Genomic DNA, 26,864 nt, shown 5'->3' with positions numbered 1-26,864 from the left:
TGATCTGGCAAAGCAGTTTTATGTATAACCGATGAGGTACTGTTTATATAAATCTGACCCCACAGTTTTTGCCCACACTCTGTTGAGCGTTTAGTGTGACTGCTATTGCGATTGTTTATGTGTAATGTGCTCGTAAAGATGTTTATGCTCGTGGGTATTTCAAGGACAGTATATGCAAACCCAGGGAACGAAGCAGTTTTGTTCCCGAACTTTAGCAGATTTCAGGAAAATATCCTCCTAATTTTATCAGATGTAGTACACACATAGTACACAAACAAACACAAAGGTCGAGTAAAAGTGCAAGTACTTACCTACCTAAATGCGTACTTAATGAGTACTCGAATACAAGTAGACATTTAAATTTAAATACTCAAGTTGGAGTAATAAGTACATAAATAAACGTGAAAGTACGTAACATAAAATAGAAACTATACAGTAAAGTACCAAGTCCTCTAAACTTCACTCAAGTACAGTATTTGAGTAAAGTACTTACCGCCTCTAAATTACATAACGCTAACAGCCGATTACTCTGGTGTCATTTCAAATGACCTGACAGCTTTTCAAAGTTGAACTTCTGGATGGATGCAGGCCTGTAAACGTCTGACATGGGCCCGTAACAGGGGTTTTGGGTGCCGGTAAAATACAGTAACAGCATCAAAAATAAAACAACTAAAGCAAATGAGAAAATCTAATGGCACGTGGCCATTAAAGCTTCAGAATAGTGAGATATTTTCTGCACCACTCCCTGTTCAACACTAAATACTGTATGCAGCAGGAGGTAGCTTGGCTTTGCAGGGAGAAACATCTAGCCTGACACGTTCCCTGAATATAAAAGCATAACCGGTACATTGGCAATAATTATGTGACCAATCACAACCTGGAAACAATTTGACAGCGTGTGATGTCCTACTTGTAGCTACATTAGCCCACAAAGAAAGCAGAGTCTGAAGTTGCCCTCAGCTTTCACAGGCTGAACTGTGATGTTTTAGTCCCACTGTGTTCAGGCTCCAGTCAGCAGACAGACACAAGTAGTAAAAGTACACGATGAAGATTTAGCGACTGCATATTTTGCTCAGCGATTGGTGGAGACCAAAAACAAAGCTAAGAGCGCAAATATTCATCAGGTGAGACACAAACACTGCTACAAGTTGAGTCATGTTAACTTTCTTCTTAGTTCTACTTTCTTTGGACTAAAAAAAGATACTTGGATGAGTAGCAATTACAAAAAAAGATGTCCAGTTGACACGTCTCACCTTGCACATAAGCACACCTGGATGTCAGTCATCAAAACCTTCCCCAACAAACCCTATGAATGAATGATTATGTTGCGCAATAACATCTGGATATGTACCTGCTAAGTGCCCCATCTGAACTTTATTACTAACTTACTTCACGAAAGGTGATGATGTGTCAGTGTCATGGCCACGGCTTCTTTCTGCTGCCCCTAATTGGCCAATACCCAACTTTAAGTGTACTTCCCTGAATGCTCATATATGTCTTTGAGCCTTCTTGGGGACATTCTTGTCTTTATATGCAGTGGCAGCAGAGCAGACAGGAAATAAGGGGGACAGACAGAGAGAAACGGGGGAAGCATTGACACTGTCAGTGCCCTAAACCCATATTCCACCAGGACAAGCCATCAGGATTTCTTTTTATAATAAAATACTGGAGATACCACTTTGCACATAAGGGCTCTGAGTCATCAAGTCTCACCTGCTTGACCATCTCATCTCTGTCACGTGGGCGGAAAATGCGCGATTCTCCATTGGCATCTAAGATATAGGAACACCTGGAGAGAGGACATTCACTTGACTTAATGTCCCGAGGACAACATTTCCCTCTGTCCACCTCCCCCTTCCTCCCCCGTCACTCACTTTTTCAGCAGGATCTCAGAGGCTCCTTTGCTGTAGAGGCGGAAGGAACCGTCGGGCAGCTTGATCACCGTACTCATGGACTTCCGCACAGAGTTGAACGTATAAACCTGAGCGAGAGTGAGGAAGAGACGAGTAACGTCAGAGACGCATCACTTATCCTTTGCGAGTGGTTGTAGCTGACGTCCAATATAGTAATGAATTGAGTCTGAGTGTGTTGAAACCGGCTTGTAAGAAGATGACTGCTTCAAAAATGCGTCACTGTCTACACTAACATGTAATGAGACTTGTGTTTTGAAACCTGTAATCCAGTGCTGAATCTGTACACTTCACTAAAGAACCATTGTATTACTGATACACGGTGACACAAAGTCATAGTGTAGCACGAAAATGTAGCCATTTATTAGATGTGTGTGAGTGTGTGTGTGTGTGTGTGTCGCTGCAGAATCCTATGCAGCTTTAGCGGACACTTTTTCATTCAATTTAGTTTTTTATTATCCAATAATGGCTCCTGCGAATGCCACAGCAGAGCATTTGTTCGAGGGAAACCGTGCAAGCAGTACATTCTTCCTCTACTCCTACAGGCCCTGTGAATTATGCACGGCTATTTTTCTGAAAGAATGCATTTTCATCCATGGTAGCAGTATGACTCCACGGAGTTTGAGCTTGAGTTTGAGATTAAAATATTTAATCAGCATCACTGCTGCATTTAATCCCCTGACTTTTCCTGTAGCACTACCAGCAGCAGGTCAAACTTTTCACTTCTTTTTACATCACATCTTAGACTAGTGGGGGTTGATTCATATCTGAACTTGGGCTAAGAGCCTCTAGCATTGCTGTTTTATTGTAAAGCTTTTTTTCGTGTGCGTGTGTGTGTATATTCCGCTTTCCTTTTGTGTTCTCTTGTAGCGGTTGCTTCTCTGGCAGGGTAGACTGCTCGTGAGAAAGAAACCCGGTGAGTGCCTGTGATTCTCTACAACTGCAGGATATTTACGCCGGTGCCGTCGGTGGTGCTTCGCGATAGATTGCTGAGAGATATCCCAGCACATGTGGCCTTTTTCATTGATATAACACAATGCAGAATTAGACCAGCTACATCTTCAAAAGTGCAACAGACTGCAATTGTGTGTAGTGACCTACTTCAGAGTACTACGAGCCTGCCAAGCCACCATTTGGGCTTCAGACTGAGATATCAAATGTAATTAAGCATATTGCCAAAATACGTAGAGTTTTGCATTTCGAGTCCACCACTGCCTTTGTTCCTTTATTAATTGCCATTTGGAAATATGAGGGATCTTTATTTAAAAAAATTCATATTAGCCTCGCAATCATGTCTGCAAACAGCAAAAAGTTATTTGGACCTCAACGCTAAAAATTTAGCATTAAACATTACCCTTTAAAAATAAACAGCAGTGGGGAAAAGATAAGGATGTGGCTCCCTACCTTGTACAGTCTTTCCTCAGGGATGTGCTCTCTGACAGGGGCATAGTCCTGCTGCAGGTCTAATACAAATCCCAGCAGGCCACATTCCGTCTTGTTGCCCACCTGCTTAGCCAGGCCCCCCTCGACATCAGGAGGCTGGGTGCAATTGAAGCAAGTTGGGGTAGTAAATTACACAGGACAGGGTAAGGGTCAGGGAGGAAGGCGAAGACATGGATGAGGCAAGAGGAAACAAGATAGGGCGATGTTAAAACTAAGGTGGAATCCCGTTACATCCCCACACTGTGAAGACTGAAAACAAACAAACACTGGAAATGAAGCCAGAAAATGACATTGTGCAAAACAATGCCATCTCTGTCTGTTCGTGACTCACTAAGATCTTGGAGGTGTAGGCGCTGTTGATAGCGATAGCGTGGACTAATAAGTCCAGCGTCCGGGGGTTGATCTGTGAAGGGTCTGGGATCACACGGTGGTGCACGTCACCTGGGCAACAACAATTTAACTTGAATACCCTTCACTAATAATCTCTTTGCATTCACCCTTCACGCTATCCTCATCTGCTGTGGTTCCCTCCATCAGAAATCTGTGTATTCTCCCATCTGTAGAGCTAATTATGTAAATATTGTTAGCAATACAGTTCTACTGGTTTTAATGGTGAATGTTTGTGATGCACTGGTCTATGACTTTGGAGATACATGTAGTACAGTCTTAGATCATAGTGTGCAGTTTGTTTGGAGAGTTTTTTCAAGTCTGAACTTATCAGTCCAATCTTGACTGAACGGAAAACACTGATGCTATTACTATATGATGGTAATGTGTTGCAATGTGGGATCTGTAGGATCCAGTAATTTCTTACTAGGAACTAAAGGGGATGATATCTCCATCCTTCTATAACGGCTGCTTGCTTAGATTAAGTAGGACAGCATACATGGAGTGTGGAAAACATACACTGAGAACAAGGTTAAAAGCTGCAGAAAGCTGAATAGAACCTGGGTAGATGGAGGGAGGCTACATTACCACAACAAAGCACTATTTATATAAATGAGAAATAAATGTTTTCATCATTTGCACCATTAAAATTATAATGTTATAATATAGAGTGTGGACATGCATAAAAAAAACTGAACTGGAACTTTTTTTAAGTTGATGTTTATCGATGTCTAGCAATTACTAGCATCAATATCGATCAAAAAAAATATGTTTAACCATTTTCAGACTTAAGTCAGAAGGTTGACTGTCCTGAAGCAGTGAATGTGTTTCTTAAAGTGTTAAAGGAGAATTTGATTTGTGTTTCTCTGAGCTCCTTCACAGTGACAAATATTTCCACTGCTTTATCAACTTTCAATATGGTGAGTTTGATGTTTGTTGCTCATTTCTCTGAATTGGAAACCTAATCACAACAATTATTATGGTTAGATTCTGATTTTTAATTTGGTGGAAATAGCTAAACTTCCTATAAAGAAAGGAAACAAATCTTTCGACATTTTTAAGGCACATTACATTACAGTGCTATGACACCGACTAATATCAAACGTATGACTTTTCCTAAAATAATGAACTTCATGTTACTCTTCTTCTCTACATGAACTCAGTGTCAGCATTACATTGTGTTTTCATCACAGCGAATCACAGAGAGCAGAAATAAACAATAATACTTCATTAAGGCTGCTTAATGACATTGAATGTTATTAGTTTATTTAGCTTTTTGCTCACCAAGGAAAGACTGGACCACAGTCATGCGGTTGGTGGTGAGGGTGCCGGTCTTATCAGAGCAGATAGCCGTGGCATTTCCCATGGTCTCGCATGCATCCAGGTGGCGCACAAGGTTGTTATCCTTCATCATTTTCTACATGGGAAATAGTGATGGAGAGCAGAGGGGTGGGTGAGAGAGACATGGGGAGATGGGGTGGGAGTGAATGATGATGAATGGAGGGAGGTTAGAAAGACAGAGAGAAGTTGATTGTTGGAAGGAAGGAGGGAGAGATGCCGAAGAAATTCACAACCAGATGTCAAACCTTTCATTCATATATTCGGACGTATGACAGTGCAAATAACATGTGCAAAGAGTCATATTACGTTGATTTTGGTAAAGAATAGAATAAAGAAAAGAAATGTGTTGTAATACATAACACACTGATGAAAATTAATGTCATTATTAGTTACTGTTTTCATTGAAGATTAATTGTGTGATGTGTAAATTCATGACATTTATTTGACATTGTTGACGATACAATACGACCGTACTTGCTCTCAGCTCCACAGTTGAAGTGGTTTTAGTCATAACTCCAGAACAGGACAATTTTGTCCCAATTTGTAACTGTGCATCTGAGTGGACTCAAATGATCTGTGGGTTTCCCAGAGGCTCAATCCTTGGACCTCATCTATTTTACATGTGCATGCGTCCTTCAGGGCAAACTGTGCAATACTTCAATTATACAGACACACACCCGCATTTATCTTATTCTAGTGTCACTGAGCATCTGCAGACTCATAGATTTTACCTGCAAGGGAAGTGGAGAAATAAAAGACTGGATGTGCTGGAAACAATGTTTTAGCTTAATGCAGACAAAACTGTGATAAATAACTTGGATGAAAAAGGAAGGAAAGCACTGATATTAAGTCTCTGTATCTAAAAAAAACAAAATAACAAGTCACAAATTGTATTCAATCTTGGATTTATACTCCAGAAACTGCACCAAATATACTAAACATTCTGCATCATATCATCTTGAAAACATTGCAGGAATTGGTGCATTGTACTGGGCAGGATCATAGAAAGTAATCCCCTATATGTCCACCCCATTAAATGACTGGAATGGACTTTTTCTCAGGTCTCCTTTAAAAACCAAAAAACAACTCGAGCTCATTCAGAAAGCGGCGGCTGTACGATCCTCACAGGCTGCCTCTCAAGAGTCTGGCAGGAACATGCTGAAACTACTCAGGAAATCGCCCAGTGACGTGTAACACACACACAGCAGGGGATGCGCACAGCGAAGACGAGAGTCTTAGAACTCATCAAAAAGTAAACAAGCGGCATTCATATGATTTGTATCAAACGGGGAAAAACATTATGATAAAAGCAGCTATTCTACTTCCATATTAATGTTAGTCCAAAAAAAATGTATTTAAAAAAAAAATAAAAAAAGAAGTTAGCTGAGGAAAATCAAGTTGAGAACGGATTCGGGGCAGAAATTCCCCCCTCTGGATCTAACTGAAAGCCTTCCTCCCACATTCTTCCTCCTTCACTTTCAAAAGTCATCTATTTATTACCACCTCTCTATTACTACCTGTTCGTACTGCTGCAGCGGCCAACCAGCTAATAGGTCCCGCGTAAGCATTCATTAGACTGGACGGGCTGGTTTACCTTGACAGAGTAAGCCAGAGAAATGGTGACGGCGAGAGGCAAGCCCTCCGGGACGGCCACCACCAGCACAGTGACTCCGATGATGAAAAACTTGACAAAGTACTGGATGTAGACCGGGGTACATTCTGGCAACCAAGCAAGACCTGCAGGACAAAGCACATTACTGATGGGGGTCAAGCAAACAGTGGCGTGAGTCGTGTTTAGTAGAGTGTTGTGCGTTTGTGTGTGGGAAAGTTGTGTGCACACAGACCTTCGACCACAAACGTGTTGATGACAAAGTACAGCACTAGAATGATGACAGTGATGGCCGACATCACCAAACCTGCGGGGAGATTCAAAGCAGGGACAGTTTATCAGAGAGTCGGGCCTGCTCGGACTTTATTGAACGTCTCAGGTTTTATGTTGGTCCTGAAGTAACCACACAGTGCATCGTTGTTCATTTTGCTCCTTCCCAGTGTCACCTTTCACATCTTTCCGTTATCGAGCAACAATTTAAAAAAAAAATCTTTCTAACTATGACTAGTAACACCTGCATCTGTAAAGTTTCACGCAACACCCACGGTTCCTCACAAACATTCAGAAGTAACTGCACATTATTGACACGATAGCTCCGTGAGACTGCAGAGTCTACGCTGAAGGTGTTTCCCAGCACAGGTTCAGACTCGCCTATCTGGGAGCTCGCACCTGGAAAGCCCTCTCGGAAGTCCTGTCAAAATTTGTAGCTGGAACACTAGCATTCTCATTGTGCAGTGGCTGCAGTGAAACACCTGTTGTCCAAACTGTAATGAATATATAAAAATGCAAAAATGTTTCTTTATGCTTTTAAGCTTTATCTTCAGACACATTGGGGCTGTTAGCTACACATCTGAAGAAATGTTCACATGCTGACACTCAGCGAGCTGACTCCTGCGGACTTTGAAACCTAACAGAACACGGGCTGTGACAGAGTTGTGATGTGAACATTTCCGAAACAGCGCTCAAAGAGCATGAAACCAGTTCTGGTTAGGTGGGACGACTCTTTACCTGCTTTGCCAATTTGAACAGCCAGTTTGGTGAGTTTGCCCTGCAACACGCTCTTCTCCTTCTTTGGAACGTTAGTCTTCTTCTTCTCTCTGTCCTCCACCTCCCCTCCCTCCGCACTCTTCAGGGGTTGCATCTCCATGGCAACACCCCCATCCTGCTTCTTGGCTGAAAACCACAAACACAAAACCCTTAAACTCTCTTCAACGCCACACTTGAGAAGGAAGGAAGCTCATCCTACTTCCAAACTGAGCATCACAAACACACGTCACGAGCTTTTACCTTTGTTCTGATTGTTCTCCACAGCTCCGTCAGGTTGCTTTCCTGAGGTAGACACAGGTAGACACGACGATAAGAGAACAGAAATGTATGTTCACAGTAGATATTTCTGATTGCAGGACACCACACTTCCAAAAAGAGAAAACCACAAAGGAACTAATACTGAAGGGAAGAGTAATAAAGGTGCACACATCTTCATACACTGGGGTCAAGAGACTGAAGGACATTTTTAAGAATAAAAGTTCACCATAGGTCAGTCTCACTTTACTATGACACCATGTACTGGCGTCCATTCATCGGCTAAGGAAAAGAAGCAGGGCAGACAATTTTAGGCTCACATACCATTGGTGACTGTGCTGTAACTGGCATCTGTAGAGATGAGCAACTGAGTACAGTCGTCTGCTTGGGGAATGTGTGAGGAAGGAGGGTTTTGGGGGGAACATGAGAAGATTTGGCACAAAGGGGAAAACAAAAGAACGCAAAAAGTGAATGTGCTTGTACACACACAACTATGTAGAGTGAAAAAAAAAAAAGAAGTGAATTTAACCTTAGGAAGCCAAAATAAATATTAGCAAATTGACAAGTTTGCAGAACTGATTCAAGTAAAAGTACAGGCAACGTAAAAATCAAATCTATTTCTATAGATATTGCTTTTTTACACGTGAAACTTTGGTGAAAACTCAATACGGAATCCATCAGTGAGCCCCGGCTTACTCGTTGCTCCATCACTTCCACTTTCCCACGCTGTCAAATTTCCATCATTCACTTCTGTTGCCACCAGCATTAACCAATAATCATTCTCCCTCTGCTCCTTAAGTCGATAAGCTACATCTACGCAACGCAGCTCCTCCTCCAGCACCACTTTATTCCAACAGCCTAAAGTTCCATCGTCTCCCTTCTGGCTCCCTGTACCACCACCACCAGTGTCTGGACCCCAAGGGAATTCCTCCCATCTGCTGTATCTTTAGGGCCTAAGTGTTTCTACGCTACACTTACTGTTTGGCTCTAATCGCCAAAGTCTTTGTGGTCCATCAATAAACATTCTTTGCACAACTATATTCATCTGTCAATATTGAAATAAAGTTTTCACATGCACAGATGACGCCAACAGTCTTTTTTTTTTTTTTCTTAAACTCCAAAACGAATTTTTCAGAGTGAAATATGAGATTCTTCAAATAAAACAAGTGGATAAAGTGCTGTACATTACAACCAATCTGTCTTTTAATTAGCATATTACACATTAACAAGGTCATACTCCACACAGTCAGACTATAAATCCCCTGAGTAACAATGTGTCATTGTTTCAGCCTGCAGGGTTTGATGAGATATCTGTCTTATCTAAAGAGATGCAGACAAGCTCCCTGTACAAATACACTGCACCATTGTTTTGTGCACATTTAGCGTCTGCACAAACCGCAGCTAACTGGAAATATGCAAACATTTTGATGTCTGCCTGTAATTGTACTATCCTCGTAATATGTTAATATGGCGGTAGTAGACTGCTAATGAGTGGACTCAGTATTCTGTTGTATTGATTTACTCTATTTAGTATTTAATGGCTTTTAGGTTTAGTCCAAAACGTCCATGTTTAAGGATAAAATAAAGGGTAAAATCACTTTGAAACAGCATATCTGACTGATTTTAACGCATTCTTCTCAAAATCCTCCCCGAACAATCAAACGTGTGCTCTCAGATTTCCTGTGCTCCACCTCAAACCGTCCTCCTCCTCGCTCGCGGGGGCGGTTGCGCGCTCGCAAGCCTCTTGCGCTCAGAACTGAGATGACCCTATCAAAATGCAACAATCATTAGGACTCACGCTGCACTGGCCAATCGCGTAAATGGGGGAGGGCGAGAACGAACTCCTGCTTCACATCAAATCTTTTTTTTTTTCAAGTTCTTTTTGTACAAGGTTTTTGTAAAAGGATTTAGGATTCAGCACGGGTTGATAATATTTCAGTTCTTCTTTAAGGAAATTGTGCTAATGTGTTTTTGCAAATGAACTCTTCAAATGCAAGTAAACAGCCCCATAGCAAACCCACACTGCATGTTGAAAACTAACAAGTTATGGCGTTTGTGGAAGTCTTATGAATAATGTATTGGCTCCAGTAAATGGCTGTCTGAATGATCCAGCCTACGGAGGTGGCTGCACTGAATGCAATACACCCTAGTATGCAACTAACACTTAACAAACAGAATGAGGACAAGCAATGAGCAATGAGCAATTTTTGCTTTTTTTTTCACAGAATTACCATCTTTAGTCAATTTGTCACTTTCCATTTCTGCTTTCGACTACCCCACAAATGTTTTGTCTTCTGTAATATGCCAACAGTACTACGCACATTCCTATGCAGAAGTGCATTGGTAGAACCATGGATGAGTGCACTGGTAATGATATTAACCTTAAGTGCTTCTGAAAGTATGTGTAGCCTAAGTTGTTGTCTGAGGCTCTGCCCTGACTGCCGGGTCCTTCCAAAGCGAATGCGCATAGACTAATGCTTCCACCAACCAACACTCTTCCCTGAATCTCTCCTGCTCTTCTCTGCTCTTTCAATAATTGATTCAATCTGCAGCCTATCCCTCTCAAATTAAGGGAGGGGGGGAGAACCGGTGCAGAGCGACGGCAGAGGTAGGAAAGTAAAAGAGGGCGCAGGATCGAGGTAAACAAGAGAGCCAGTGAGAGAAATGGACAAAGACGAATGAGCAGAGAGAGCAGGGCATGCGAGCAGAGAAAGAGGGAAACAGGGAGAGAGGGATGGAGAGGATGTGGGCTAAATTATCTATGAGGTTAAACTCCTGTGTTTCCTATTGAAGCTCTTATCTGAAATGAGTTAGGCACCAAGCTAACTCTACACACACACATATGCATCGCAATGTGGGAGCCTGGACAGATTATGTGACATGGGCACCGACGTGTGTAAGCCCCCCCCCTCCCCAAACCGTCCAACGATAAATCATTTCTGTCTAGTTGTTCTGCGTGTTTTAGCCGCTCTTATCGGTGGTTTTGCATGTCTCTGTGGGGGTCTCGCGTCTCTCTGAGTCTTTTTGTGGTCATGTTGAGACTCACTGTGGTTGCTTTAAGTCTCTTTGTGCTGATTCTCGGGCCATGTAGTTATTTAGTTTCTTTATAGTCATTTATCTCGCTCGTCTTCATGGTTGTGTTGCTTGTCATTGAGGTAGTTGTGTGTCTCTTTGGGGCGGACTGCAAGTCTTTCGGGGGTTTGTGGCTCTTTTGCAGCACTTTATCGTTATAGGCATTTTATTGTTAGGGGCCTCTTTTGTAGCCTTGTTGTATCTTTTACTGGTTGTTTCTAAATCATCTTTCTAAATGTCACGTTAAACAGATACTCTGGCCCTGGTCCATGTGTCCAGGAGGATTATGTCAGTCATCCACTCATAAGTGTGAGTATATTTTAACTGAGCGGAGCAGTTTAAAGAATTCATCATTGAAGATGGTGGAGATGTACAGTATCTTGTTTCCTGAGCTTTATTAGCTTTTGTTTGCTTCCTTTACCACTTTGCATATTTTAAGGACGAAACCATTTGTGCTTCAGATGCATCACCGCTCAAAAAATGAGGGATGCTCAACTTTCAGGTGAAATATCAGAATGACATTGCACAATGCATGTCTGATCCACGAACAGACCACCAAATGATCTGGTTCAATGACAATTCGTATTTAAACAGTCCTCTTCATCACGCAGTTCACATTTAGTCAGGATGAGAACGAGACGACACCTAACAATTGACAAGATATGGAGACATTGACATTTTTTGTTGTGGCAGACCAACAACAGCTTCGGTTTCAATAATTAGTTTGAGATGGGGAAATATAATATCACTGTAGCATGAAATTTTAACATTTCAAATATCCCTAACTTTTTGTGAGAAAGTGTAATTAGTCGGTTCACGTGTTGATATAATAGATAAAACAGATAAATATATAGTAGATAAAACGAAACAGTTCCAGTGCATTTTTATCTTTTTTTTCCTTTACAATCTGTTTCTAAAAAGTGTTTTGTCTCTCCCCTAGTTTGTCACTTTCACTTACCTTTCTTCTCTTTCCCATCTTCCTCCATCTCTCCAGCGCCCAGCAGGGTGAAGATGATGCCCGTCTGCGAGTTGACACCTACAGCCGTCACCAACATCCTGCCCGAGCCCTCCATCACATGGGTACCTTAACGTCCAAATAGAGTCATGGTTTGGATTTAAGGCACCAGTTGTGCTTGCAAAGTGGACTCTCCAAGTGGTCCAGCATAGGAAACAACACCTTGTGAGCCTGCAAATCACTGTAAGGCTCTATGAGATGTTCTCAGTGTTTTTATGACTTGAGCTGCTCTCATCACTTGGCTCTGAAGAAAAGACAGATCAATCCGCTGTTTTGGATGTGATTAAATAGATTTTTGGCCGCACACATTATCACCCTATACAGTTGCTCAACAAGATTAACGGCTTTTGGCTTGTCTCTTTCAGGGGTCACCACAGCAGAATGTGCTCTGGATGCCCTTCCTGCCGCAACCTTCCCATTTTAACCGGGCTCGAGACTCGCACCAAGGTGGCCCTTGATGGCTAGGCAGGACCCTATGAAGTTGCTAACGGTTTCTCACACATCCAACAGTCGGTGAACAATTTTAGAATTCACTTGGAACCGTAGTCTCTGGCCAAGTTATGAAACCAAGCCTGATATTTAGCCTCCTATCTGTATTTTGATCTCCATCGACTCTTGGCAAACATTTCTGGCTCTTTAGCCAATAAAGGTCCACGTTGTTCGCCTTCTAGTCACTAACTTTGTCCCTTTACAAGAGCCTTTTCACAGAAAATGGCTGGTTGTATACTGAGGTTCATGAGCACTAGCAAATCATAACCAGTTACAATAATACCACTAGAGATTAAAATACCTTCTCTATCTTGCTTCATATCCTGTATATACCAACATTTATACCCTTTAGACACATTTACCCTTTAGACGGATACACAGTATGCTGTTCCCAAACTGTAGCACCACCTGGGTGATTGAGAGCAAAATTCAAAAATGTAAAACCAAACCTGAGAGCAGCATCGGGTCCTTATCCACGGATTTGCGTACGTGGTCGGACTCTCCTGTAAGAGAACTCTCATCGATCTTCATATCATTGCCTTGCACCAAGATGCCGTCGGCTGGCAGCAGGTCCCCTGGACACAGATGCACAGCGATCGGTGTTTGAGTCACCTTGTAGTTTTTGAGACGTGCCAGTGCACTGGTTGCTAACACAGAGATTTGTGTATATTTGTGGACATGTTTAATGACACTGAAACACAAAACGCATTATAGGTTTAGCAGGAATATTTGACATTTTGGTAAATAGGCCCATTTACATGCTTCCTAAGAGTCAAATGACGATATAATTACCACACTATTCACAGCCAGGAGGTAATTATACCTAACTTACTCCAACCACTGGGAGCGAGGGGAAACAGTCCACCGGACTTTGCCCAAGCAATTTAGCTACAAATACGTTTATCTGGTGCTTACAAAGCATTAGTGTTGCCATTGTCATATGTTTATTCCAGTCAGTGTGTTTAGCTCTATTTTCACATTCCAGCGTGTGCACAGATTGAAGAACAAGTCATAAATTGTGAAAAATGTAGGCGTCATTCACCTCCAAAAGTGTATTTGTATGAATTCATAGTAAATGAAAGTTGTTTCTCCTTCATACATTGAGCATCTGTGAAAGTCTTCTTACCGTACTTAACCTGAGCCATATCCCCCACCACCATGTCAGCCACCGGGATCTGGATGACATTTCCTTTCCGCACCACAGTGAACTTCTGTTCCTGCTCGATCCGACTCTGCAGACCCCGGAACTGCTTCTCTTTGGACCAGTCGTTAAACGCCGTCACCAGCACGACGCACACCACAGACAGCAGGATGGCTGCGCCTTCGATCCAGCCGGTGTCGGCCTCGCCTTCATCCTCTGGGCCCCCTGATACATTCCCACACGCTGGAGAGAGGGCGACAAAAGAACATCTGGTTAAACATTCTGTGTGCTGGCTGGTGGTATGTTTGCTATCTGTCACATAAGTCACCAAATGTACGAAAGCAAAATTAAAGCAGTAATCGGTGGTTAAAATGTAAATAAATGAGTCACCCACCACCCACACTGACAGATGAGAGATATCAGAACATCCTGATTGTTTCTGGTGAGCCACACGTTCAGGTATGATCTCAAAGAAATGCTGCCTGTCATCATCATGAAATGTCCTACCACTCACAAAGGAATACAAAAGCTTATATTGCACCTAACGGATTTAAAATGAGTAAGTTTATGTGTGCTGCGGTGATCTAGGGTGCACCATGTGGATTCAGACAGAGCCAGTGCCCTGTTTCCTCTTTCCGTCGTTTGAGCCCACTTCCTTTCTATTAGGACCTGTCAGCACGGAGAACAGACGCAGAAAGCTAATTACAACGATGTGACAGTCCCCTTCCACTTCTCATCTCGCCAGCTTTTGTCTATTGCATTCGTTTCATTTTGTGCAACGTCCCTTTTCAACCAGTGAAGATGACTAGACACCGCCGATCTTTCTGATTAACTCAGACAACCGTTTAAGGATAATATCATGGATTAACAGAAAACTCTTTTTTAAAAGCAAATTCTTTGATTTGTAACTTCTATCTCACAAGCCATCTCCCCATTTGAGCCCGATGCTGCAGCAGCATTTGAGTGTGAATTCGGGATGAGAACACAGCGACGGCCCAGCTGAATCAGACGTTCTGAGAAAACCCGGTTCTTCTCTCTTGGTTCTCCTGCACAGAGGTGTCAAAGCCACACTGCAGATATTTTTAAGTGTTACTCCTTCAAAATTCCTCCCACTGCACTTTCCACACTGCACTCAGACATAAACCTGTCAAGGCCATGTAACTTAAAATAACATATTCTCCTCTTATAAGTAAAACGTTGAATTTACGACCAATGAAACACACTGTATCTTAATTCAGGGGATTAATGGAGACTTATCGGACTAATGGAGGCTACTGTTAGCAAACTGAATCACTGCTGCATACATACTGTCGGTCCGACACTAATTTTGAGGAAAGGGTCCGGATTTGATCATCTAGGCTAATTTGCGAAATGTAAATGACCGTGTAAACGTGAGGAGCAATACGGAATGCAACTGACAGTAAACAGCTGATGGAGTCAATATTAGTGCTGCAGCTGTGCCCAGGTCAGTGCGCCTGATTTCATCTACTCTCAGTCATGCCGATGCCATGTCTAATTGATGTTTGCGAAGGCTAGGTTATATTTACAATGGCTCACGGGATGCGTTCGTGCGCTGCTTTGTGCTCCTATGCGTATGTGGATCCGGTGCCAGATCAGGCGATTCTCAGCTGGAGCACACGTCGTCGAACACATGTGAAAAAGTAGTTATAGGACTGGAAACAGAGCTACTTCGTGCACCAAGTAGTGAGTTTTATGTTTTTCCTTGTAGCAGAGGCTACAGTGTCTTCCTCGCTCTCCTGCCCTGAGGTGGACTGCTGGTTTTTGTGCCAGATGTGTCCCCTCATGGTCACAATACTGAGCAACATTAACACAGACTTGCGTTAATCATCCTTTTCCCTTTTCTCCAGCTCTTAAAAGTTCTTTTCAATCTCCTGTCTTCCCGTCCAACATCGTAGCTTCTGCCATATCTCATTTCTGTTCTCCTCTTTAATCAGGTTACTGGTGATACTGTATGCTGATGATGATTCATCTTCCTCCTCACCTCTCTATATGTCTCCTCCATCCTAGTTCTTTTTGGTGCACATCTTGACTGTTTTTCACATTCAGATTCACACCTGAAACACCCTCATTAAAAAAAAAAAAAAGAAAAAACACCTCACCCCCACTTCTGCCTGTGTACTCACCTTCACTTTCCTTTCCGGGAGGCTGATAGAACGAGAGGCCAAGGGAGATGATGGCAGCGGCCTCCAAAATGATGAGTGTGACATCCTGTAAGGCCTCCCACACAAGCTCCAAGAAAGTCTTGGCTTTCTTGGGGGGGATGAAGTTTTGGCCGAACGCTTGGTACCGACGCTCCATGTCCACCGGGTCCCCACTGAGCCCTGAGAAGTGGTGACGGTTGAGACGGAAAGAAATGGCACAAAGTTGAGATGTTAACCAATTTCACAACAAGTGAAATTCACATGCAACGATTGGCAAACAAAAGCTTTTTGAATCACTTTTTGCTGTTGTAAAAGTTTATAAAACTTCAAACAGCACTGTTTAGTATTTGCACACATGCACCCCCCCCCTCCAAAAAGCTAAAACCTACCAGACAAGCATTGTAAACCCACTAAAATATTGTAAAGCGCACAAAAAAATGAAAACCTATGAAGTACAGCAGCTAACTCCAAACTCAGCCTCACCGCAACATCTCCATCCTCCCCTTCAACCTCATCCCTGAAGTGATTCAGTTTCCATGGTGACCAGGATATCATGTCCAGAGCTTCCTGTCTTTAACAGGTTTCTGCCCAGCAACAGGTGATGTCATTCATTCGTTGTAATTGCTTTGGAGCAGAGCTTCTTTTTTTTTTCTCTTCCTTTTTTGATTGGCTGTCATGAAGAGCAATTTGGCTGCTGTAGTTGGCCGTGGCCGGTGACTATCTAAGCATCCGTTTCTATGTGTGTGTGTGTGTGTGTGTGTGTTTGGACAAATCCTGGTCAAATGTTGCTTCCAGTATTGCTGATGAAAAGAGTAGCAATATGACACTCAACAGGGTTTAGACGAAGGCGAGACAGAGAGAGACCAGGAAGAGGGAGAAACCAGGTGACCTTATGCTGAGTAATCGTAGCAAACTCTTTCCTCCTTTCATTAGTCCATCCCTCCACCATCCCTCCGTTCTTCCCTTCCTCCTCATCCTCTTCCACAGCCTCTCTCGTTGGCTCTCCTCCTCCTCTCGTTTTCTCCCTCTCTCAATCTCCCCTTGATGTGCCCTTGACAATGCGGCAAGCTGTTCTAGCTTTCCGTCCTCACCCCTCGCACCCCTCCTCCCCACCCCCATCACCACACACTCTTTATTTCACCCCTTCCTTATCATCGTTTCTCCCTCCTCCTCCGTTCTCTCTCTCTTCAGTGTGGATATAATGGTCTCATGCTGCAGTGCTGGGGTATCCATATCTGTGTTTGTGTGTGTGAGACAGAGAAAGATCCCACTCTGTATTAGTTTAACCCCCACTCTGCACTTAGCATCATATTACAGATGATGTTCGGCATCAGCTGCATCATAATGTAAATGCTTGTGTGTGCAACAGAGTGTGGCAAAATATCCATGTACATATACACCCGTATTTTCACGTTCTTCCACTGCATAACCTTTATTGTGATCTTATTAAACAAAGGCAGCAGCTCTTGTTGTGCTGTCAAACAGTTCTAAATGATCAGTCCCAAGTTTTCGCAAACAGAATTTTGACTAATGACATTAGATTTCTACACAGTGGGAAATGTGTCTTTTTTTTCATCTGCGTTTGCTCTTTGGCAGGTTTGTCATGCCAGATGACACCGTATGTAATTTGTGAAAGTCAGCATAGTGCAGCAGAAGATGCTTGTGTACAAGTGTGTGGAGAGCAGTGTTGTGTGTGTGTGTGTGTTGTTTGCCAACTGTGCTTTGTAGGGACAACTGCAGATATATGACTCGGAGTGTTTTTGTGTGTGCTGGTCTTTCTGTGGCTGCAGGGATTCGTTTTAGTTGGATCTTTTTCAGAAGGTGATGCTTGAGGGTTGGGATTATGGTTATTGGGTTTAGGCTACATGTAGGCATTTACTTGTGATGGGGCTAAGAAATGCAATATGTAAATAAGGGTCCTCACAGTTATTGAAACGTGTGTGTGTGTGTGTGTGTGTGTGTGTGTGTGTATGCTGGATTTGTTGGGACCTGCTGCACTGTGTCCTGACCAGCTCACAGTATCAAATTAGCAACACCCAACACAGAGTTACTGTAACTAAACACCCACTAACTCTGTCAATTTTCCTCCATCTCTCTCTCTTTCTCACACACACACACACACACACACACACAAACACACACACCTCATAGACTTTGCTTACACTTGAACACATTCTTCTCTGTCCATTCACTCCTCTCGCTCTTCCTCGCATTCTCCATCTCACAGTTCTCAGTTCACATCTTTCTCTCTCTCTTGCTGACTTTCCCGGCCAACTTCCCTCTGCTGTTGTGTTGCTAGGCTACAAACTAGTTGAAAGAGTGGGTGTAGTGTGGTACCACACCCCTGTTAGAACACAGAACCTACAAGAGTGTGCATGCACGCACACACGCTGAAGACATGGAAACCCTAATTCGACCCTTGGATTGGCATAATCATATTAACATTTCATTTTCTGTGTGTGTATGTCTTTCTGTTTATGTGGACAAAGTATAACTCAAAACTGTAACTGTGAGGATACTTAGTCCAGTCCTCAAGACTTGTGAAGGTTATTGGAGGGTTGTTACTTGATTTCAGGGTTAAGCTCAGTATTTCTTTTAAGTTAGGTTGAGGTTAGAGTAGGGTGAAAGGGAACGTCCCTTACCAGACAAAGTATGTGTGTTTGTGTGTGTGTGTTTACAGACACATTTACAGCATTAGTGCAGAAACAATTAGTAAATTAATCAGTTACTCAAAAGATAAGAGACTTGTGCACATTAACGCTTTGAAAATGTTCGCAGGCTACGCTATGTTCAAACATCCTTGCGTCCAGCTGAAAATGATCAATACGTTTTCAGACAATGTCATCTGATGGAATTCTGGGGAGAGCGGGTCGAACAAGGCTACAACCTCTGCAGTATAAGAAGCAAGATGACATCTTCTAAACTGAAAGCTCCCCCAGATTACATCATCTAAAGGGGTTTTTAGCTAGAAGCAGAGAGAAATTTTGATGTACAGTCTAAAACTGATGTTTTCTGCCATTCATATACATCCCTGAACTACAGCCAGATGAAAATCAGTGAAGTCGCCCTTTAACTACCAAACCTTCCGTAACATTCTTAACAGCCACTGGTTTTGTTTAGAGTTGGATTATTTCATGAATAAATTGGCTGTAATTATTCATCCATAATCTCTAACCAGTTATCAGAGAATGGTAAATAAATGTCTTGCTAGATTGCTTGTTTTGTCCAACTAAAAGTTTAAAACCCCAAGAAATAGGATTCACACTGACAAAAAGCTGAGGAAATGAGTAAACCCCCACACAAACATTGAAGGAGCCCGAATCAAAGTCTGATCCTCACAAGCCACAATGTGCTTTAACTTACTAATTAATTGGTGTTTGTCTTGGCCAGGACAGTCTTCAATAAGACATCTTTGGTCTTAAGGGGGTTTATAATGCTGATTAATTAAAACCTTTTGAAACTGAAACTAAAACGGAAATTTTATAAAAGCATTAAAACAACAAGGCAATGAAGGTACATAGTGTGGCTTTATGTAGTGGTTCATCCAAACTGTGATTGTTTGATGAGGGAAGAATAATTTCACTCTTTTTTTTTTTTATATATATTTGCAGGTTCCAGCATCTTCTTAATTGATCCCTGCACACCTTTACTCCAATCGTCAGTTTATTGATTTACTCTGCTACTCGGCTTTCCACCCATTCATCCACTGTAATCCTCTCATCCAATCATCAATCTATTCATCCACCCATGTTCTCTGTGCACCCGCCTCCCAACAAAGCTGCTGCTGCAGCCAGGATTACGCGCCGTGAGTAAAATGTGTTTGTACTGTTTGACGGAAGTGCTTTGATTTCAGTTTACATTTTTCTCCTGTGCACGGGTTGCGCGGCAGTGAAGTTGTTGCATTTTTTAAAGTTCAGTCTACATGTGTACTATTAAATGTGCAAAACAAAATGACTCGTCCTGGCCAGTGTGGGACCAAAGCATTTTGTCTTTAAAGGACGACAAAATGTCATCCGTTGGAGGACGCTGCCGTAGAAACTGCAGCATCACTCATGCAGAGGTGTTTATGTGTGACTCCAGCCAAGAGGACAAGGTCGTCCATCCTACCACTCCTTAGTTTACTTTTAACTCAGTGCACCAATTCATACCCCTGCTAACCCGTTTCTATTCCTTCACGATTCAAATGTATCTGTCCAGCAAGCCAGCAATCTCATCATTCATTTGGGAATTTATGCTCTAAGCCATTCATTCATCCATCTTTATATCTACTACTGGATCATGCATCCATCCATATACTTTTCATCTGATTCATCCATTCGTCCATCTGTGCCTGCTCACCCTCAGTGGTGCTGGACTGTAGTCTCTGGCAGAGCCCTTCTGTGTCTCCATAGCTGTCCTGGATCTTCTGCAGAGCGTCTGGCCCTCTGAGCTCCATCAGCTCCCTGAGCTCCTTCACCGTCACCCCAAATTCTCCCCCTGCCTGGCTGCCATCTGCCCGTCCTCCTCCTCTGCTCCCGCTTCGAGTCCCTTTGGGATAAAATTCCACTGCACTGTTTGCCATTTCACCCATTGTGGCTGTTGTTGACATGTCAGTAAGGGTTTCTAACTGCTTTGGTCCTCCTCTTTCCCCGTAGTCTGTCCACAGCTCAGTTCCCCTTTTGCTTGGTTGGTGGCAGGGTGTTCATGTGCACAACAGTTAGAATCGCGGTTCTGTCTTAATATCCTATCTAATAACGCGTAACTGAAACGATTCAGCTAACCCTGCATTTAATTGTATTTAAGCACAATGAAGGGGCAGTTTCCTCCTCGCTATTTCGGCCTGGCCTCCCACTGCTCCTTTAATTCTCCATAACTGGAGGAGGAGGAGGGTGAACGAATCCAGCTTTCTTTGCCGTCATCTCCTCTGAGACTCTGCTCTTTCCTCGTTTCTGTCCCCCTCTCTCCAGGGTCACGGCCAGTCCATGGACGGACGGGCGGACGGGCTGACAGACGTGCGGACGAGGATGCAGGGATGATGTACGGACGGTGAGAGGGGCGAGCAAGACAGAGGCAGCTGATAAATCAGAGACAGGAAGTGGATCCAGTTCAGAGGTAGCTACTGCTGCACCACCGGGACCTAAAGAGAGTGCGAGGAAGAGACAAAACATTACCACTCTGTACTATTGATCCCACTCACTATCATTACATCATATCACTTCTGAGACAGACAAGGCGTGGACTCCATTGTGAAACTTGTACATTTGATGCAGCAAAAAATCTGCCATTAATACCAGTCTTAATGTAATTAAACACCAAAGTATGACTTGATGTATGCAGTTATAAATGGGTACAAACGTGATGCATTTGACTACCTACGGTTCTAAGATGCTTATGGCATCACCATCATAGCCCTGCTCTGTTTTTCCACTTATTTATGTAGATGGTTTTCACTTCATGCTACTAAGGGTGATTTCAGCCAAAAGACAAACTCCTGAGACAAATATCTGGGCTAATCAGTAACTTTGACGGCCTGCTGTTTTGTTGCCGGACAGGTAGCGTCCGTTTATTTTTAAGCTTTTTAGCCACCGACCACGAGAGCAGGGAGTCAGATCTGAGCAACAAAACCAAAACAATTATTTAGAAGGTGCTGAAACGCCCCAAAGAGGTCAGAGGAAACGCAGAGTTGTCGATCATCTCCTGTTGGCTCATCAACCCAAACACCTTTCACTTTGCGTGTTGTCATTTCATCTAGTTGTTAATATAGGGACAGTTTTTTTTAGAACAGCTTTGAACATTCCTTTAAAATAAAGGTCTCATCCCCTAATGTCTTCGCGTCAATAAATGCCACCAGACCTGTTTTCAACATTTACATTTTCCCCTTCATCCACTAAGAATATGCGCACGATGATATTCGCAAAAACAAAAGCTAGAAAATGCTTTAGATTGACTTCACTACATTAGCATTAGATCATTTCCCGAGTAAACTGTTGCAGGAGGGTGTTTATCTCTATTGTCCTTAATGTCACAAAGCAAAACCAACAGTGTGGCTGTAAATCCTTTGTTTTCTGATTCTCTACCCCTTCTGTGGCTCACAGTCTCAAACCTATCGCTTCCTGATGGTCCCATTAAACATTTCGAAAGACTACTTTCCTTTTTTTTTTTTAAAAAAAGCCACTGTCGTTCCTACCAACTGTAACTCAAACGGGAGCATGTAATGACTTTGTGAAGGACTATTTTTAGCTGTGGACTAATACACACTTGTTTCTCTGGTGAGTATTTGTGGCGGTAAGCTGGCGTATGTCTGAGTCAAAATAAACTGTACTGGGTGCGTTCATTCTACAGTGTGGCTGTCTTTCTAATAGTGTTGGACACAGTGGAGCTCATTGGCACAGAGAAACACTTGCTAGTAGGCTGCCATCATTGTTGACTTTGGTCTTTTCCAGCCATTTGTTGATAAAAAAAAAAAAAAAAAAGAATAACAGCTATAACCAGCTTGTTTGCTTTAAGTAACCTCAAGTCATCTTACTTTAAAACAGGTGCTTGCAGTGCATCCACAACCTGCCTGGACACACACCATAAAGGCAGGATTTTGGCAGGTTCAGTTTGTTCGTCCTAATCAGAAAGAGACCCTTGTAAGCCGCCCTTGTTGAATCCAGTGAATGAAAAGAAAACAATGTCTAATCACTGATTTGAACTCATTTCCACAACTGATTTAATTAAAATAAATCTGACAGCGGTAGCACTCAGCACCACCTACAGTACAGCCTCACGGACTGAGACGAAGCTTCGTCCCGTATGATCGACTAACCCTGGCTGAAACGAAATATTCCAAGCATCACACACGCCACATCATATTCAGGTTTCCTCAGGATGAGGATTAAATAAAAAACACATCGTTGGAGCTTATTGATTCCTTTTCCTCCTCCTCCCTCTTCTCTCTGCCTCCACTCCCTCCCGCTTCTTGCATCTTCCTGCCTTTTCGCTCTCCTCTCTATCCTGACTGAGAGCGTTAGTTTATGACTGAGTCACCCTGTGCTGCCTTTGAAGCCCCCCCCTCCCCCCCCTCCCCCCCATCTTTTCTTATTTGCATGCTCTTCTACGTTTCTGTCTGAACAGCTTTAACCTCTTTCTTTTCGTGCCTTGTCTTCTGGTGTCTCCTCGCTTGTTATTATTTTACCTTCCTCCTTCCCCTCACTCCTGATTCCCCTAATTTGTTCCTCTATCTGCTTCCTGTTACTGCAATCATTTATTTACTCAGCCAGTCGCACATTTTCTTCGCAGCCCCGGTCTCTTACTCACTGATTCTGTCTGATTTTATAACGCTCGCGCAAGAAGAAAAGCTCTTCTGTTCAGCCTCCCAACTACTGCAACTAACTCCGACGGCGTTTGTTTCGGAGCTTTGATGTGTACAGTGCAGTGTGCATATGTACGCACATATGAACCTGTGTTACATAAATTGAAAAGAAAAGGGAACACTTGTTTGTTCCGCACTCCTAACTCTCACATACACACACGCCACAGCATGCAAGCATCATGAATGTACACTAACCACGGTAGGACACTAACACTGATGCCTAGAGACATTACTTACATGATCTCTGTCATGACACACACACATGCACAAATGTGTCACACACGATGGTGCTGGAGAGTGTGTGCGTGTGTGATTCGTGTTCTGGCTGAAAATGTGTTTGAACACGGAAAGAGTCAGACAAAAGGTCACTACAATGTTCAGCAGCCTGCCCATTTATTCTGAATGCTAGCCCTGCTTTTTCCTGCAGCTTCCCTCGGGGAATTGTTTTTTATTTTTTTATTTTTATTTTTTTATTTTAAGAAAGACCCTGAGGTATTTAGTCCTTAGCCTGGAGGCAAAAAAGTTGAGAAGGGTACAGAGTGAGGAAGACAAGGGAGCATTGTCGGCCAGCAGAGCCACGTATGCTTTGTGAACCCTGGGTCTGTGAGTGCTGGATGGGGAAACCCAGGCTGCATAAACAGGAACCTGAGCACATCTGACTGAACAAGTGTGTGCGCTCATGTGTTCCTATCTGCACCTGTGTGCGAGGTGAGCGTGCTCACATCACTGCTCCGTGTTGTCAGTGTTTTGTCTGTCCTGCAGTCCACCTGTGCAGCTGCAGTCCTACTTTACAACAGGCATCTGAAGGGTCACCTCTGGCTGGGCCCTTGCATCTGGGCTGCTGCCTGCCATCCCTGGCTCGGTGCCAGGCACACACTTCTGTAATTCCCAGTGGGAATAGCACACTTAGAATTCAACACAGTCGGTGGCTTGAGCCATTAAAGGTGGGCCGCCAACAGGCCACAGATATCTGCATTATAGTGGAGCACAGCAAGGCAACCGGATGGTTCTGGTGAGGACGAGGACGGGGACGGGGTAAAAGTTTGACGAGGGAAGGGCGTGTGTGTGGGATGAAAGCAAAAAAAAGAGGAAACAATGACACAACTGAGACTGGCTGATGTCCAGTGTGACGGTATCTGTGTCTCTTACATCTCACACACACATGAATGATCACACGCTCTCACGCTCACAGTCCTATGTCCATCCCAGACGAGCCATTATCCAACTAAAGCCACACACACACACACACACACACACACACACACTTAATCCAGCTGGTAACTGCCAGTAAGACTGTGCACTTCTATGCAGGAATGGCCCCATGCAACAGCATGTTTCCCAAACAAAATGACCTTTCCTGGTCACCTTCAGACGTGCCTGAGCTTTACCCCCCTGTCCATTCTCATCCCCAACACATGTACGGCAACAAGAGAGGTCCTGATGAAAGCAGACAGTTCACCGTGGGCCTAAAAATGACGGGAGAGAAAGTGCAGCCTGTGGTGCGCCACTTGCCTCTCCTCTGTCCCTCTGCAAGGTTACCGGCCGGCCACAGCCGGCCCACTCTCCCCAACTCACTCCCACCCTAGGCCGGGCGACTACTAAAGATTCCTCCAGCCAGAGATGGTTAGCAGATCAAACCGACACCCCCGCAGCTCAGCGCCGCAGGTGCGACAAACAACGCAATTGATCCCTAATCGCCTACAGCCTGGTACATAGCAGCGCCCGGGAAAAGCAGGAGGCAAGCGGCAAAATAGCACATGCTGCTGGGTGAAAATGTGGGATTGCAGCACTTCATCCACTGAAACAGGACACGAAGGGATGGATGGATGTGTATCATTAGCCCTGCTTGCACGCGCAAGCACATTCAACGCGCGCGCGCGCACACACACACACTCACTCCCTCCTAATGTCATAACGCTATTTGCCAGGGTATTATGGTATGCACTGCTGTATAGGCTGTTATCACAGCTGGGTAAGGCCTGACAGGAGACACGGCACAGGAGGCCGTGCTCCTCGGTCTGCACGTCCGGACCAAACATCCCGACATGCTATTAATGAATCACAGCGCGAGCAACACATCATCCCTAAGGAAAACGGCGCTCGAGCGCTCGGGATAACAGTCACGCACGCGAGCACGCACGGACTCACCGACTCACCGTGCAGGCCAAGCTCAAGGACATCAGCATCAGCGCGCGGGTGGGGAGGCAGAATCCCCGGTAATCTGCGTGAGCGTGAAGCGGAGAATAACCCAGACCGGATGAGAGGACACAGCGGGGGCAGCTCCGGTTGCCTGGAGTCCGAAGGAGTGGAGGGATGAAAGACGACGACGGTGCTGATGAATATTCCGCTCCGCGCGGTCACCTGACGTTGATTGGCGGAGTTCTGCGGCGGCGGAGGAGAGAGAGAGAGAGAGAGAGAGAGAGAGAGAGAGAGAGGATGCACCAGGTTGAGGGTTTAAACACCTCGGTGATGGTGGGGGGTAGGGGTGGGGGGTCCGTGCGCTTGGATGAGGGCTGGCTTCTTGCAGCAGCGGGGAGAGATGCCAATGTGAACGAATTCAGTTAACTGTGCGGGGCTCTGGAGGAGAAAGAAAAGAGAAAAGAAAAGAAGCGCCGCGGAGAGAGGAGAAGCTCGTGCGACATCTCTGGAGGAGGAGGAGGAGGAGGAGGGGCTGAGCTGCTGCGAGAGCCCGCGCGGACAGGAGCTCGGTCGCAGCATCCGCGAGAGGCACCAAGAGAGGGGGGGGGGGGGGTCTCTACACGTCACCACCCACCTACTGCGTGATGACGCCACCACACACACCGCAGCGTACGCTCTTTGTGTAGGAAGAGACAACTGTATATACTGTTCATCAAGAGCTGTGAAAATTACAAATGATCACAAACGTGACCTGAAATATTACAAAAAATATATTTTTACTCAACAGTAAATATATGTGATTAGTAAATTAATCGATAAAAAAAATCTGTAGGAATTAACAGAAAAACATTTTAATTAATAACAAGTATACTATAGTAATAATAATAATAATAATAATAATAAGGCATTTGTATTATTATTAAGCAAACAGAATTTTTTTTTTTTTTTACATAAAACAACCAAAAGACACACAAATTACACTAAACAAAAATGACATTAAATTGACACATGTACACAAAGGACCAGAGATAATTAGGACAAACAGTATGAACCCAAAGATACAAAAGCAAAAAGAAAAAATATCACAACTACCAAAAGGTGACGAGAAATGAAAAACAGTCTAAAAGCCTCAATAAATGAGCAGAAAGAGACAAGTTAGTACTTCAGAACACAAAAAGTTTTGTGTAACTCATCTACATCCAATTAATAAAAGACATAATAAAGTATAAAGAAGCAAAACATTCTATATTCAACTACATAAAATCCTCAATTAATAACTATTACTCAAGTATATAAACTTATATAACATTAAGTACAGCACAATTTTTGAAAAATGTCCTCTGGGGGCGCAGGAGTAAATTAGTTTTGCATTTCAGAAAGAGACTCAGGTTGGTTTAGCCACTAAACACACATAGTGCCACAGAGCAAATGTCAAACTAACTGTACTTGCTATAATTGACTTGTATAGCTCTATGACGTAAAGTGCAAAAACACTGCATTTACTAGCTAATAGCGGGGGTG

The 26,864-nt window shown here is 43.5% G+C and overlaps 1 protein-coding gene across 8 annotated transcripts in view; it reads right to left on the bottom strand.

Annotated features, from left to right (window-relative positions):
• The window catches only part of atp2b3b (ATPase plasma membrane Ca2+ transporting 3b), a 43,350-nt gene extending 17,426 nt beyond the window's left edge, over nucleotides 1-25,924 (bottom strand). For 2 of the 8 annotated variants that reach the window (XM_067527485.1, XM_067527488.1), the window contains exons 1-16: nucleotides 25,361-25,923; nucleotides 20,210-20,987; nucleotides 15,854-16,051; nucleotides 13,695-13,952; nucleotides 13,018-13,143; nucleotides 12,023-12,148; nucleotides 8,317-8,373; nucleotides 7,978-8,019; nucleotides 7,699-7,863; nucleotides 6,926-6,997; nucleotides 6,676-6,818; nucleotides 5,025-5,157; nucleotides 3,685-3,794; nucleotides 3,315-3,449; nucleotides 1,875-1,981; nucleotides 1,714-1,789 (exon numbers count right to left, since the gene is read on the bottom strand). In XM_067527485.1, the coding sequence (XP_067383586.1) occupies nucleotides 1,714-1,789; nucleotides 1,875-1,981; nucleotides 3,315-3,449; nucleotides 3,685-3,794; nucleotides 5,025-5,157; nucleotides 6,676-6,818; nucleotides 6,926-6,997; nucleotides 7,699-7,863; nucleotides 7,978-8,019; nucleotides 8,317-8,373; nucleotides 12,023-12,148; nucleotides 13,018-13,143; nucleotides 13,695-13,952; nucleotides 15,854-16,051; nucleotides 20,210-20,459 (1,998 nt within the window). In that variant the 5' untranslated portion in view covers nucleotides 20,460-20,987; nucleotides 25,361-25,923. Of the gene's footprint in view, nucleotides 1-1,713; nucleotides 1,790-1,874; nucleotides 1,982-3,314; nucleotides 3,450-3,684; nucleotides 3,795-5,024; nucleotides 5,158-6,675; nucleotides 6,819-6,925; nucleotides 6,998-7,698; nucleotides 7,864-7,977; nucleotides 8,020-8,316; nucleotides 8,374-12,022; nucleotides 12,149-13,017; nucleotides 13,144-13,694; nucleotides 13,953-15,853; nucleotides 16,052-20,209; nucleotides 20,988-25,352 lie in introns of all 8 variants that reach the window. The other 6 variants (XM_067527491.1, XM_067527490.1, XR_010916393.1 and 3 more) reach the window with 5 other exon arrangements.
• Nucleotides 25,925-26,864: the final 940 nt, after the last annotated feature.

The sequence above is a fragment of the Channa argus genome, chromosome 13, assembly GCF_033026475.1.
Source record: "Channa argus isolate prfri chromosome 13, Channa argus male v1.0, whole genome shotgun sequence".
Lineage (NCBI taxonomy): Eukaryota > Metazoa > Chordata > Actinopteri > Anabantiformes > Channidae > Channa > Channa argus.
This window is presented reverse-complemented; position numbering and strand designations above follow the sequence as displayed.